Below are 14,659 nucleotides of genomic sequence, written 5' to 3'. Positions count from 1 at the left end.
ACACACACACACACACACACACAGTGGGTTTAATAATTACGGAAAACCATAAAATTAAATGTGATGTTCAGCCACTGATGCCAAACCTGGTCTACAGCGGTATAAAGCCCTCCCCAGGATCAGTCTGCTGTAATGCTGTTGTGGCTGAATGCAATCAAATGCTCACTGTAATGTTCCAAAATCTGGTGTAAAGCCTTTCCAGGAGAGCAGCTAAATGAAAACATCTCTCAGTTAAAACCCTTATTTTAGGCGAGTAGGCGTCCACACACTTACGGCCATCTAGTGTCCAGTTAATTGCACTAAACTGATGGTCAGCTAAATTTCCTGATCCCTAGAGACTTACCTGAAGGTGATGAGACTGCTGAGTTGACAGGGGACGGCGAGGGCAGGGGATCTTCCGTTCCCACATCCGACTCCATGAAGGGGCTGGAGGGAGGGTCCCAGGTGCTGTGTCCAGTACTGGGCTGGTAATAGTACTGCTGACCGCTCTGCTGGTCAGTGTGGATCTCCCATGCCTCGGAGCCCAGCCGAGGAGGTTCAGGAAGTTCAAGAGGAGATTCTGGAGACTCCGGAGTGTCTGGGACGCTCCAGGAGGGCAAGCTCGTGGACGCGGAGGAGCCGGGTAAACCAGAGGCAGTCCGGCGGGCCCTAGGAACGTTCACGTACACAGCCGACAGATCCTCATCCTCCACCTGAGACGCAGAGCAGAGAAAAGGGGTCAGGTTTACTGGAGAATAATTATTATTGTGAAATTATTTTCTGAAAATACACTGGAAACACAAAAAATGGGGGTGAATCCAGATCATAGATGATGAAAATAATAAGTGATATACATGCTAATGTTTCTGCCAATTTTAATGCATTTTTTCTTTTTATTTTCTCTGTGTCAAATTCCAGGACACATCACTGTCTTTTGGACATACAGTCAAACCAGACCACCCTGTCGAACATGATAAAACAAGCTGTCGCTTCTGACGTCAAGTGCATAGACTTTAGAATTGCCCCACCCCCTCATCTGAGTGTGTCCAATCACAGCGCTGGACCCGTGTTTATGTGAGAGCACAAAGACAAAGCTAAACTCAGCACGGACAAAAAAGAGCACTGAGTAAAAACGGAGAAAACGAGAACAGAGAAGAAAGAGAAGCGAGCAAACACAGCTAAAACCAGAGCTTCTGCTCCTCGCTCCTGCTGTGCGCTCGGGGTCAGGGTGAACAGCGAGCGGCTCATTATCCGCTGATTAAAGTGCTGAAACAGGCCGTTCTGAAACCCAAATGGCCAAAGCAGGCCACACATTTCATAAGGTTTCATTATAACCCCAGTCTTCCCTTGTGGAAAAAAAGATAATAAAAAAAAATCCACTGGCCATTTCTGAGTTTGCAAATGTTTAGTTTAGTTTATCGTGTTTGAGCATTAAGAAGAACAAGCAACATTTGTCTTCATTCAGGGGTTACTGCTGCTTCTAAACATATTGTAAACACAAAAGTTGGGATATTGTCTTCCTATAAATGAGGGGTAGGTGGCACCACAGTGAAACACATTAAAGAGCCGTGTCCCCAAAGGTTTTAACAGGAAAATTGAATATATAGTGAATATTAATGCAGTTACTGTCAGGACGCTGACACTTCGAGAAAATGAAGTACCCTACACTGTCACTGACTGTGTCTTTAATTTCCTTATATAGGAAACGTATCTGTACACTACACCTCTGTTGTTGTTATTGTTATATTTTCTAAGTTGACTCCACTCTGTTTTCTAAGAGCATACCACTGTAAGCTATGAAGTCAAAAATGTCTGTGCAGTCAAACGGGGCGCAGAAATTTTTTATTAGTCTTTCAGAGCGCTCACTAAAAAAAAACATCCTGCAGACACAGGAAACAAGTCGAGCTGGTGTGAGCCGAGCAGCCAGGCCAGCCGTATCGTCACACATCACTTTGTTCTCATTTCAACAGCTCAAGAAGAGCCACACTTGCCACAGAGCGCTGCATGGAGACTAAATTAAGTACGATCACACCAGAGACACGGTCAGCTAGCGTCCAGAAGCAGACATATGGCTATGACGCTTTATGGGGGGCAGTTAATGTGGTTAATCATGCTGCTCTTTTTGGCTGTATATGTACAACAATGTGTGTTTCCTCTGGTTGAATATAATGCAGCATGGCCAGCTTTGTGTAATGTATTTAGCTGAGGGCACAGCTTAATATACGTTTTATATTAACGTAACCCTTGGTAGTATTTTTACCTTAAAAGTTCAGTTTCAAAACCAGTGTGACCCTTCACTGTGCCGTAAAAGAGAGAACAGGTCTTCTGTCGTGGCTATGCCAGGCTCAGCACTGCAGAAACTGCATTATGTAACTTTTGGAGGAGGGTAGGAACTGAGCATGGTGACCTTTGCTTTACGTGCAGCTGCTCCACAGCATCTCACTTCGTTTACAGTTAGATTTAGAGATTTGCAGACAATACACATCCTACAAGTGTCTCACTAAGCGACAACAAAGAGTGTGTGTGCAGCCATGACATCACAGGGTCCTGAGTGTTGAAGAACAGGGTGAAAGGGAGCTAACAAAGTTATGAATGCAGAGCGACAGATACAGCACTACACAGTGCTCCTGTGCAGTGGAGCTCAGACAGTGGACAGTGAGTGCAGAAACACAGAGGTGGCTTTAATGTTATGGCTGACTGCTGTGTGACACTTTTTTGAGTCTTATTCACTTTGTGTTGCCAGTAAAGCCACAAAGCGTAAGGTGGGCAAAGCTGCCACTACAGTGAGAAACGAGAAAGTGTTGAAAGGCATAAGAGTGAGTTTCCTGGTCTATGATATGGTCAAGTCTCAAAATGTCGTGGCAAAACACTAGGTAAAATTAGGGGTTGTTTTTACTCTTGGGGTTCCCCCTAGTGTAATTAGTTTTTACAGCACTGTACTGAAATCAATGGGGAGAGGGAAGGGAGGGGAGTTGGTTTTGTACCCTACTCCAAAGTTACATAGTGCAGTTTCTGCAGTGCTGAACAAGGAACAGGAACGTCAGAAGCTCCGTTCTCCCTTTTACAGGTCATTGGAGCATCACAATGATTTTGAAGCTGTAATTTCAAGGTTAAAATTTTTTTTACGTATTATTACTTTAAGCTATTTAACTCTGCACAACAACCTCTGACTTTTATTTCGGTTGTTCCGCTTGGTTGTGAAGTTCTCAGCGTCCCTGCTGGTGTCTAGCGGTCAGTGGTCTGTGATTAGGGACCTAGATTTTAAAGTGTGCTGCTTTTAATAGTGCAGGATCACTGTTGTCCTCTAGTCCTCCATTTACCTCCTTCCCTCAGTGAGATGCTGCACAGAACAGGTTTCTGTTACTTAAGTGAACAGAACTGGGAAGAACTGGAGTTTTTCCACTGCATGGTACTGACTCTATTGGACTCGACTCTCTGTTTACTCCCTGGTACCTGGTTTGTTTTACACTACCACAGCTCCCCACAGAAATGTAGCTGGTGTTGTCTCAAAACTCCATCTCTAATGGGAACAGTGGGCTGTGGAAACCACAACAATGTAGGTGGTAATTGTTTTCGTCAGCCACTGATCCAAAAGCCTGAAAAATAAGAGCTGCCGTCGTGAGTTGGATAAAACGTTTTACAAAGATTTTACAGATGGAGAGTTAGTGCTGGTCGTCTGTGTTGCATGGCGTAGAGTGACGACTCTCTCTGGACAATCAGTGCTCTGCAAGTTTCACACACCACGGTTTAGTCCCTACTCGCCTCGCTCTGATTGGTCAAACTCAGGCTCAAAGATTTTCACAAGCTGTGACACTAAAGCACATTTACAGCTTAAAACTTGCCCAGACAACTCTGTTGATGTTGTAAGCTCTAATGAAACCTGCAGCTCTTATAAACCACAGCTGTGATCTGGAAATGATTCATCTGAGTCCAGGGTGAAATCTGAGCAGAGTTGGCGGGAACGTCCTCACAGCCTTTGAAGGAAACCTGTACGTCTCCAGAGGAACTCCCTGAAGCTCTGAGAGCAGTGAGAGGGTGGATGTGTAGATGATACTGAGTCTGGTGAAGGTGAAGAATGGGTTGTGAGCGGAGAGCGGAGATGGGACACAGGTCTAAGTCCAAGATTTACTGTTTCAGAGAGATCACAAACTCACCTGTACCCTTAACAGAGCCCTCTGAGAATACAGACCCCCTCTGAGATACCTCTGAGAGAGAGAGAGAGAGAGAGAGAGAGAGAGAGAGAGAGAGAGAGAGAGAGAGAAAGATAGTGTGCAAAATATAGGAAGGAAGAAAGACAGATGAAGAAAAAGGCACGAAGTGAGATAGAGAAGAAGATAAACGTGACAGACAGAAATGAAAAGAGAATGGTTTAAAAAAAGACACAGAAACAATGACAGGAAGAAGAAAGAAAGAAGGAAAGAAAGATCATAATAGAAATAAGAATGAAGCAAAGAAACAAAAAAGACAGAAGAAAAGATGCAGAAAAAAAAGAAAGTGAAAGAAAGAAAGATAGAAAGAAACAAACAAACCAACAAACAAACAGAAAAAAATAAGAAAGAAAGAAAGAATATATACAGGAAGAAGAATGGACAGAGAAATCAACAAAGATAAACACAGGAAGAGAAGTGAAACCACCAGAGAAAGAAAGATTAAAGAAAAAGGAGAGATAAAGGAGTGACTTGAGTCGTACAGAAGTGGACACTGGACTCGGCTGTAGAGACTAACACAGGGTGATAACGGAGGGATGACCCTGGTGTCTGGGAGCAATAAAGGGAAACAGAAAAAAGACGCGAGAACGAGAGGACGACAAAAAATGAGAACAAGAGAGAATAAGTGCTTAAGGGAAACGTGGAATTCCCAGACCGGAATGTGTGCCACCTTTCCGAGGATAAAATTAGATGAGCTTGAGAGCGTCGGCCAACAGAGACAGGCCTGCGTACGTCCTGCATATGTCACTTCACAAGTGGGCTAAGAGAAAGAAGGATAGAGAAGAAGAGAGGCAGGGAGGGAGGAGGAGAGGGGAGGGAATAAATGGGGGATTGATGGAGGGATAGAGGAGCACTCTGTATTTTTTGGTACCAAGCAAACAGCATCCCTGAGGTCACTCATTATCAACTCATCACATACGCGTTATTGATCCATCCACACTGCAGCGGGTCTGAATGGGGCAGGCCAGACACTCACAGTCTAATAAGAGTCAACTGACCCAAAATCACAATCAGGGCTGGACACTACGGCTATTTCTCAGTGACCCGGGCCACAACAGTTCACATGTAGGTCACTGAAGAGGCCCAGGTTCATTTAAAACCATTGCATTAGCTGTATGTGACATCAGACGTGATGGATTTGGGGAGTTGGAGATCTCCTCCAGCGTGTTGAACTGTCTGGAAGGAAGCATGTGCTAGTCGTCACTCTCCTGTGTGTAATTGGGGTTCTTAGCTAGGTATGTCACAACAGTCATATTTCTGAAGTTAATAACATAACATTATTATCCTTTTAAGACCATATAAAAATGTTCAGACATTGCTGCTAAAATACTACACTTTTATTCTTATGTAACTAAACACACCAGTAGGGCTGTGCCATATCGTATTGTTTGTGATAACATCATCGGTTTTAAAACAATTTTAAAAAAGCAATATTGTGATAATCGCGATATTCTGATATTCTTTATGTAATAACGTCATGCAGTTACCCATAATACGGCATACATTATTTACACGTGTCTATTAGGCTCAGTGAAGTACGGTGGAAAGTGTCTCTGAGGTGGAAACATTTGCTCCAAAAAACGGGCAGTGACTTCAGTCGTGTAGAGGTGGTATAAGATGTACAATAAACCATGGTATTATGTAAGAACATGTTTCATTCATAAAATAAATGTGAATAAAACATTTATTTTTTGTGGCAAAAGTGTGTTCTTGAAATTAACAAAAGTATTTTTCAGTGTTTTGTCGTATCGCTAAGAATATCACTATCGCCCAAATTCCCTGAAGTATGGTGATATTATATTAGGGCTATATCGCCCCACCCCTACACTCTAGTAAGCACAACAGGGAATATTGAATTCAGCCAACATTACTGAGTAAATATCCATATACGATAAATTGATAATACAATTATTGGGAGAGGACTAGTCTTGGCTAAAGGGTGATAAATAACTATTGGCAAGATAATTCAGACTTGTGGTCAGGTTCATTTCATTTAACTGACCAAAGATTGACCATGTACCTGAAAAACAAGGGTCCCGTCATATCATTCAGTGACCAGTTTAAAGATACTTACAGCTGACTTGCATGTACCTACACACTCCTAATGTGATTTTACAACACCCTGGTCACCAATTTGTAAATTTGTCTGCCAAGTTTTAAAGTGGCATGTGCAAATCTGTCCACTCCTGGTCACAATAAATACCCAGAAGCACTGGCTTGGTGTCTTTTTTTTTCACCACTAGGCAGGAGCTACATTTATAAAGTGTGTGTAACACAGAGTTCCATCTGCTGTGATCTACGCAACATCCTGAGGAGAAAAATTATTGAGGTGAAGAAACATGTTCTGAAGGCTATTTGCACCAGGGAGTGTCTCAACAGGAAGAGACAGACTGCTGAAAAGCAAACTACAGCACAACAAAGTCACACTTTACAGAGAGAATTCACAAAGCATTATCTCATCCATCTGAAGAGCTTCAACCCAAAGCCCAGGGCCCCATTCAAATCTGAGTAAAAGGAAATGGACAATTCTATGACACACTCATGCCTTTTGGTACAGGTAATGCCCGAGGGAAAAAATCAAGCGCCACAAACAACAACTTCGCGCCACTGTACTAAAGCATTGCAAGGCAAAAGGCGCAACAGCATCATGGCAGATAGACCACAATGGACGACTGTGGAACTGACATCTGGGGGTGTGTTCCTTCACAACTTCCTGCTTTTGAAAACTTCACCATGATGCCGTGCAGTGTTGTAGAAATATACCAGGTTATAGAATCAAAACAACATGACGGTTGGTAGTTTTAGAGACAAACACAGACGTCTAGCAAATGGAAAGTAAATAGAAACATGTCCATTATGTTACAGAATCAAAATAAAATGACACACCCAGCAAGATTTAGATTTAAATCATCAAACCAACACCTCCAGCTGCACGATCAAATCCGCACATGAAGCTGAAGGATCTAGCAAACACCTCCACCAAGTCTAACCTAACCAACGCTATTCAACTCTATTCAAAGAACTGTAGTGCACTCACTGTAACCTACCTGAGGATCCACGGCGTAGGCCATCGCAGTTTTGGGTCGGCAATTAAGCCGCAATTTGGAGTAAAATTCCACCATGTTTTCTGCTTCTGGAAGCTCCAAATCATCAAGTCAACAGCCAGCTACCCTCCAGCTAGCTCAGCATGGACGGGAGTGACCCTGAGCTCCATGCACTCTCACTAACTCTCGCTCATGAACTCAGACAAAAGCATCTTCAGCAGGCAGTGTCTGCAGCCGCTGTGGACGGAGAAAATGAGAACTGACTGCTCGGAGGGAGTGGGGGGGGAGCAACGCAGAGAGAGTGTGATAGAGAGAGATAGAGGACGAAAGAAAGAGAGAGAGGGGTGGGAGGCAGTGTGTCAACAGATTGAATGAATGAAAGTGAGGAAGAAAGTAGGGGTCCTCGAGGGCGAAAGAACCAGAACAGGACTTTTCACCCCTCTTCCTGTCAGATATGATAGATAACAACAGAGCAGATCGAGGGGGTGGGAAACTTTAGAAAATAACATCTCTCCCACACCCTTGTGAAAATCCACCAAGGGGTTTTCCTCACCTTAACGAAAGTTCATCCCCTGACTTTGATTTCACCATGAGTCTGAACTTATAAACAAGTTTGATCCACAATTTCTGTGCCTTGAACATCACTGGCAAAACTATATTTAGGAAGTGAACCTAGCAAACAATTCCAACAAAGACAATGGAGACCGAAAACTGGGAAAACAGTGTTCATTCATTAACAAAGACTACGATATTATGATCATAAAATTAATGCTATTCATCGATGACATATTTCTTACAAGGAATAAATAAGATGAGAACTGAATAAATATAATAATCAAACATGAGAACTCTGAGGAAAGGTTTTATTCTTTTCACAATAATGTGAATGTGTTATTAATGACACATTACTTCTGATTTGGAAACAGAACATGGCAAGGAATTAAAAACAGGAAAATGCTCTGTCTGGGCGTGGCTTATATCAACTGTTGGCCAATGATTCATAGACTTGAAACTCCTGACTCAAATGTAATATAAGTATATTTAAGTTATTGTATATGAAGCCTAAACTAACTGTAACCGAATGGCACAAATGTGACTAAAACTAATACACATTGTAGAAAAAAAGTCTAAAACTAAATAAAAATCAGCAGCAAACATGAACACTGCTGGAATCTAAAGCTGGTGCTCTACTGCCACAGAAACCAGTCACTGTATTTTTGGCCAAAATGAAATGGTGGTCTGAACATTTATGATAATATCATAATTTTTAATCTATATCGTGATAATAGGGACATTCTGACTTTTTTACGTAATGACACAGCATAGCAACTATTGTTTGCTTTGATATTTACGGTGAAGTTTTAAGGTTACTTTGCTGTTTATATGCACAATGTAAATATTCTGTACATTGATTTTGTGGTAGATTTATTCTACATTGTTTTTTTATACAAAATCAGAATCTTGGTAAGTTACAGTTTACAAAAGGAGCAAATTTTTACAGATTTGCAGTAAAATAAAACTTCTTAATAAATATAACTATTTAATATTATTGATATATATTAAATATATTTAATGTACTATAATTAATATTAGTATAACATTTATTTTGTTTCAGTGGTGTGTTCTTGAAATTACTTAAATATTTTTTATATATACATTTTTTTTTTATATCGTCAAAAATATCGTTGTCACCAAAATAGTCTGAAATATCGAGATATTATTTTAGGGCCAGATCGCCCACCACTAATCTGAACATGGTGTTGAGTGAACTACAAAATTCCTGTGTCAGTTGAGAATTCTAGCTGTGTGTGTTTGTATGTGTCTATGTGCGAGAATGTGTTCTGCAGGAGGGTGATACATTTATTTCAGTCATGTAAAGTACAGACTGATTTAACACCATTGTTGGCGTGGACCACAGAGAGCCTTCTTTGTTTGGTTTGGTCTTTTTTTATCAGGTATGAAACCTTAACCCTTACTTTTATTTTGACGAGCCTGAATACAAGTGGAAGGAACATGGCCTTTATCAATAGATACATTTATTATTTAAAATATAAATAAAAACTAAAAAAACAGATCAAAATATCCAAATATTTAGGAGCCAGACCTAGTGCAAAGTTTCACACACTCACCCTGTCACACACACACACACCTGTGGACAATTTCATACACTCACCCTGTCACACACACACACAAACCTGTGGACAATTTCATACACTCACCCTGTCACACACACACACACACCTGTGGACAATTTCATACACTCACCCTGTCACACTCTCACACCCGGGGACAATTTCATACACTCACCCTGTCACACTCTCACACCCGGGGACAATTTCATACACTCACCCTGTCACACACACTCACACATGTGGGCAATTTCATACACTCACCCTGTCACACACACTCACACCTGTGGACAATTTCATACACTCACCCTGTCACACACTCAAACCCGTGGACAATTTCATACACTCACCCTGTCACACACACTGTCACCTGTGGACAATTTCATACACTCACCCTGTCACACACAAACTCACCTGTGGACAATTTCATACACTCACCCTGTCACACACACTCTCACCTGTGGACCATTTCATACACTCACCCTGTCACACACACTCTCACCTGTGGCCAATTTCATACACTCACTCTGTCATACAATTTCACACACTCACCCTGACACACAATTTTACACACTCACTCTGTCACACACACTCACACCTGTGGACAACTGATTGTTTTCTAGACTAAGAGCTGAAACCCTCACAGACACAGAGAGAACACTAACTGTAGCGCCAAGGCAAAGACTGATGATTTGTTACGGGTCACAAGCACCATTCAAACCCAGTGCTAGTGAACAGAGGTCCAGCGCTTCAGAGAACACAGCTCCACACTCCTCACATCAGGCATCGAGACTCTGGGCTCATGTGCAGCTGCTCCACAGCATCACCATTTGAAGGTAATGCAAACTGGTGTAAGAGAGGTGTCTACAATCAGGACGACAGAGAGTGTAAACATCAGGCGCAGGGTCACACTGTTTTGTGGATGAAGGACGTGTCCACAGGATGAAGAGAGAAAGTTGCTAAACGCCTTCCGCCTGCCAGCCACCAGTGTGTGTGTATGTGTGTGTGTGTGTTTTTGTGGGTGTTTGAGAGCACTCATGTGGGTGTGTATTTCCAAACCAGACACACATTTCTTCTAAATCAGCAGGTTTTTTCCCTAGAAAAGCTGCGCTAAGGTCACTCCCATGACGACTGGCATTAATTTTTCAGGTCAGGTCATAGCTCATTTCTGCTAGTGCCCTTATGAGGTTTTTTTAATTGTATTTCAATGCTAATAAAAAATAATGCACAATACAATGTATTACGTTTCCAAAAAAGCAAACCTGTGGTGTTAAATACTGCTCTAAAGTCCACTTTCTGCTCTAGATCTGTGTCTAGACTCAGATATGGCAGATAATTTAGTTCCTGGAACAAAACTTTGGGGGGAAACAGACACTCACGTCTAAATCTGGCATCCTCAGGCAGCCATAGTTTGTTATTCAAATCCTGAGAGAGAAAGAGAGATAGACAGAGAGAGAGAGAGAGTACAACCTACACACCATTACTAAAACAATGCTGGGTTTCTGAGATGCCATCAATGACCTCCATTTAAATTAAATTTAAATCTCAAGGAATAAGACTCTCCTTAGAAAATTAGAGCATAATCCTTCAACTCTTACGCTGGTGTGTGTGACTGACATTGTGCACGGGTGTGTGTGAGTGTGTGACTAGGTGAAATTGTCCACAGGTATATGTGTGTGTGTGTGTAAGAGAGAGATTGTGCCCAGTGATTCCAGGTGGGCTATGCCCCCCCACAACCCTGACCAGGAACAAAGCAGTTACAGAAAATGAATGAATAAATGAATGAATGAAAGTCTGAAACCAGTCAACATTCCCTGTCTTTTAATTGGTGAAAAGAGTGGAATAATTGTTCTGACATTGAACAATTGTCACAAGTGTCAAGTGTCACACAAGCTGGAGTGGAGCGTATCAGCCCACGTACGTGGATGTGGTAAGCCATCTGTTATTGGGACACGTTTGTACAAGATTATAATCAGTGTAACCACAGGGGAATCTCCTCAGTGAAGGCACTCTCTCAAGGTTAGCTGCCTTAAATGGCACTGACACCAACTCCCTGACGGTACAGGACCTAGAGAGCAGCCCTGAGGACTGAGCGTCCCTTCCACAGCACATTTATAACCTGGCCTTAAAAACGAGGCGTAATTATGCTAATGTTGCTAACAATCAATTAAAACCAAGAGTGAGAGAAATTTGGACTGGAAACTTACACACACACACCCACACACACACACACACACACACACATAATCTTGTGTCTGTGAATTGTGGGGACATTACATAGACTTCCATTAATTTTGAGAATTTCATTAAAATTTCCCTAAGTACTCCAAGCTTGACCCTAACCTTAAAACTAACCCTAACCTAACTGTGACCCAACCTTAAAACATGTCTTCAACTTAAAATGTAAAGATTTACATTGTGGGGACATTGTGACAAGTGCCCAAAACGTGAGTGTGCAAAGTTCTGGTCATCCGAGTGTGATATATTCCTGATTATAAAACGGATAGTTCTGGTCCTAAAATCTGATTGGCTGAGGTAAATTCGAAGCTGTTGTAAAATGCACGATATACTCACACCTCTGACCACCTCACAACATCTGAATACCATATTAATGAACCATTGTTTTAAACCTTGGTAGTGACTTTTCATGTTAAACTGCTAAGCTTCCAGAATTTACATTAGTGAAGGAACGGTTATTACAAATACTACTCACATATGTGATTTATAAACTGAACACTGAAGTTCACTGTCACAGTTTTATTCAATTATCTAAGAACAGCGTGAAATCAGGAGACAATACAGTGCTTGGTTAAGCTAATGCTACTCAGCCAGCTTCTTGAGCTAAAGGCTAAAACACACTCTAGCACTAAACTTCTTGCAGCTTCTCCTCTAAAGTAAGAGTACCTTCAGAAAGAGGACAGAATTGTGAGTATTTCTACTCAGCTAAAAAACCCAGAATATATGTGAACATATTTTGTTCAACGGAGTTGCTCTCATGTTGCTTAGCAACAGTGCTTACCATTAATGGACTACACTGTGTGGCGGAAGAATACTTTATTGTGAATATTTGTTTATGAATATTTATTTATTTATTTCATTTATAATATATTTATGAACTTTTGTATATTTTATCGTATTTTATGTTGACCAACATTAAATAAAAGCAATAAGCCACTTAAAACCGCACTTTACTGCAATTTTATCATGGGTATGGTTAAGTTTGGTACAACGCAAAGCAGAGTTTGGCATGACCTCTCGTAGCTTATTGCTACACAGAGGTAGCCACCTAGACACACAGTGGGTTATATGTCTTGCTCAAAGATGCTTCAGCCGTAGAGGTTGCAGGAAAAGAAAGCATAGATCCTTCACTCCTTTTCATTCTTAATAATTAGGGGAGGGTGTGAAGGCTGTCACCCACGATCTATAATTATGCAGTCAACATTCCCACATTTGGGGAATTTGCAAGGGTCAGCACAACCATGGCTTTATAACCCTCTACTCCATCTTTAGCACTGGTCATGGTGACTTTAGGCTCATGTACAGCTGTTCTAGTTTCACTGCATTTTTTTTTATGTGATGCAGATAAATTTTTTATTTAATAACAACACTGTGTTCCATATATATCAACTACAGAGTAAACCTCAGACAATAAACCTGAAGACTGACAGAATTAGAGCAAAGGAAAATCTAGGTAAATCTGAAATTTTTCGCAGGTCTCTTTCTTTAAAATGCCTGTTCAATTGCAGAAAAGCCAGAGTTGCCAGAGTTTTCCAGAGCAAATCAGCATCAGCTGACCCAGAATTTCAAAACTGCTCGTACACTGAAATACCACGAGGAATTCACAGCCCTAATGAACAGAGAATGGACAGACTGTGGAGGCCCAGACTGAGAATGCATGGGATTGCTTACTTAACCCAATTGCTTATGTCGGTGAAACAGTGAGTGATGAGGCAGGGGTCTGGTACACTCTCTCTCTCTCTCTCTCTCTCTCTCTCTCTCTCTCTCTCACACACACACACACACACACACACACACAAACTGGCCCTAAATTACTTAGATTTTGTGCTTCTCACAAGGGAAAGAAGTCCCCTCCATTTAGGTCCCCGCTACATTATTATACCTGGTTTACACACACAAAAAGGCAGGTCCCCACTATGTAAATGGGGGGCCAGTTACACACACAAACACACATACAAACTGGCCCCAACTCACTGACATAGTGGGCACATGCCTGTGTTCTCCAAAATGAAGAGGTCCCCACGATTTGAATGTGTAAGCAGGTTTAGGTCCCCACATCATGATTTATACCTACATAAACGCTGACACTCACACACACACTGCCCCTCTCTCACACAGAGAGGCTATTGTAGGCAGTCATCCACACACCCCATCCCCACCCACCCCACGCCTTCATAGTTACATCATGGAGCATGCCCTCGAATCCTGGATTACCTCACAGCTCTGAGATACACTGTCTTTAGCCTAAAGCGGCTGTTACATGGCGACAGCGTGTAACAATGGCTGGAGGCAAAAGACTCCAACCCACACACCTGCACACACCTGAGCAAACACTCGCTCGTATATAAACACCTTATCAGGCTGGAAACATGCCTAGTCCAGCTATAGCAGAAAACTGGCCGTGGCAGATACCTCAGCATTATCCTAATCACCTCAGAGATCAGAGGAGGACAGGAACCAGCAGCCGGTTCTCCAAACAAGGCCAATGTTTCCTCAAATACAAATCATGCTGGGCTTCCAATGAACATTACATGCAAAGGAGTCAGTCTGCTGAATATGGGCCCTGTTCACTATAGTGGACTGTGACCCCATTGGTTATGGAGATAATTATGAAGATTGGTTATGTTTTTGTGATTGTGTCACAGATATTGATAAAAGAGAACTTGTTACAGACTATAATTAGTCCTGTTAAATGGGGTTTAGTGCTGTGCGGTGTGGAAAATGTTGAATGCTGAGTTTAAACATGTGTCAAACCCTTTACATTTTTGTCTGTCAATATATCATTGAACATATTTATGTATCGTAAAAAAGTTATATCATGGTATGTTTTTAGCAAATCACCCACTCCTAAACTATAGCTAGAGCTGGACGATACGGCCAAAATTTATATCACAATATACTTCTAAATTTCAGTCAATACGACATAATTCCGATATCGATATGAACAATAAAAAACTGCCAAGAACTGAAAGCAACTTGACATCATCAAACAACAACCTTTTTGTCATTGTCAATATTAATATTTTTAAATTAATTTTAAAATTGAGTGCAATTTACTGAT

At 41.6% G+C, this 14,659-nt stretch overlaps 1 protein-coding gene across 2 annotated transcripts in view; it reads right to left on the bottom strand.

Annotated features, from left to right (window-relative positions):
• The window catches only part of arhgap27 (Rho GTPase activating protein 27), a 39,904-nt gene that overhangs the window by 13,206 nt on the left and 12,039 nt on the right, over positions 1–14,659 (bottom strand). For both annotated transcript variants that reach the window (XM_066664108.1, XM_066664109.1), the window contains exon 3: positions 344–692. In XM_066664108.1, the coding sequence (XP_066520205.1) occupies positions 344–692 (349 nt within the window). The remainder of the gene's footprint in view (positions 1–343; positions 693–14,659) is intronic.

Source organism: Hoplias malabaricus, chromosome 3 (assembly GCF_029633855.1).
Source record: "Hoplias malabaricus isolate fHopMal1 chromosome 3, fHopMal1.hap1, whole genome shotgun sequence".
Lineage (NCBI taxonomy): Eukaryota > Metazoa > Chordata > Actinopteri > Characiformes > Erythrinidae > Hoplias > Hoplias malabaricus.
Note: the sequence above shows the minus strand (reverse complement) of the source record. Positions and strands in the feature narration are given on the sequence as shown.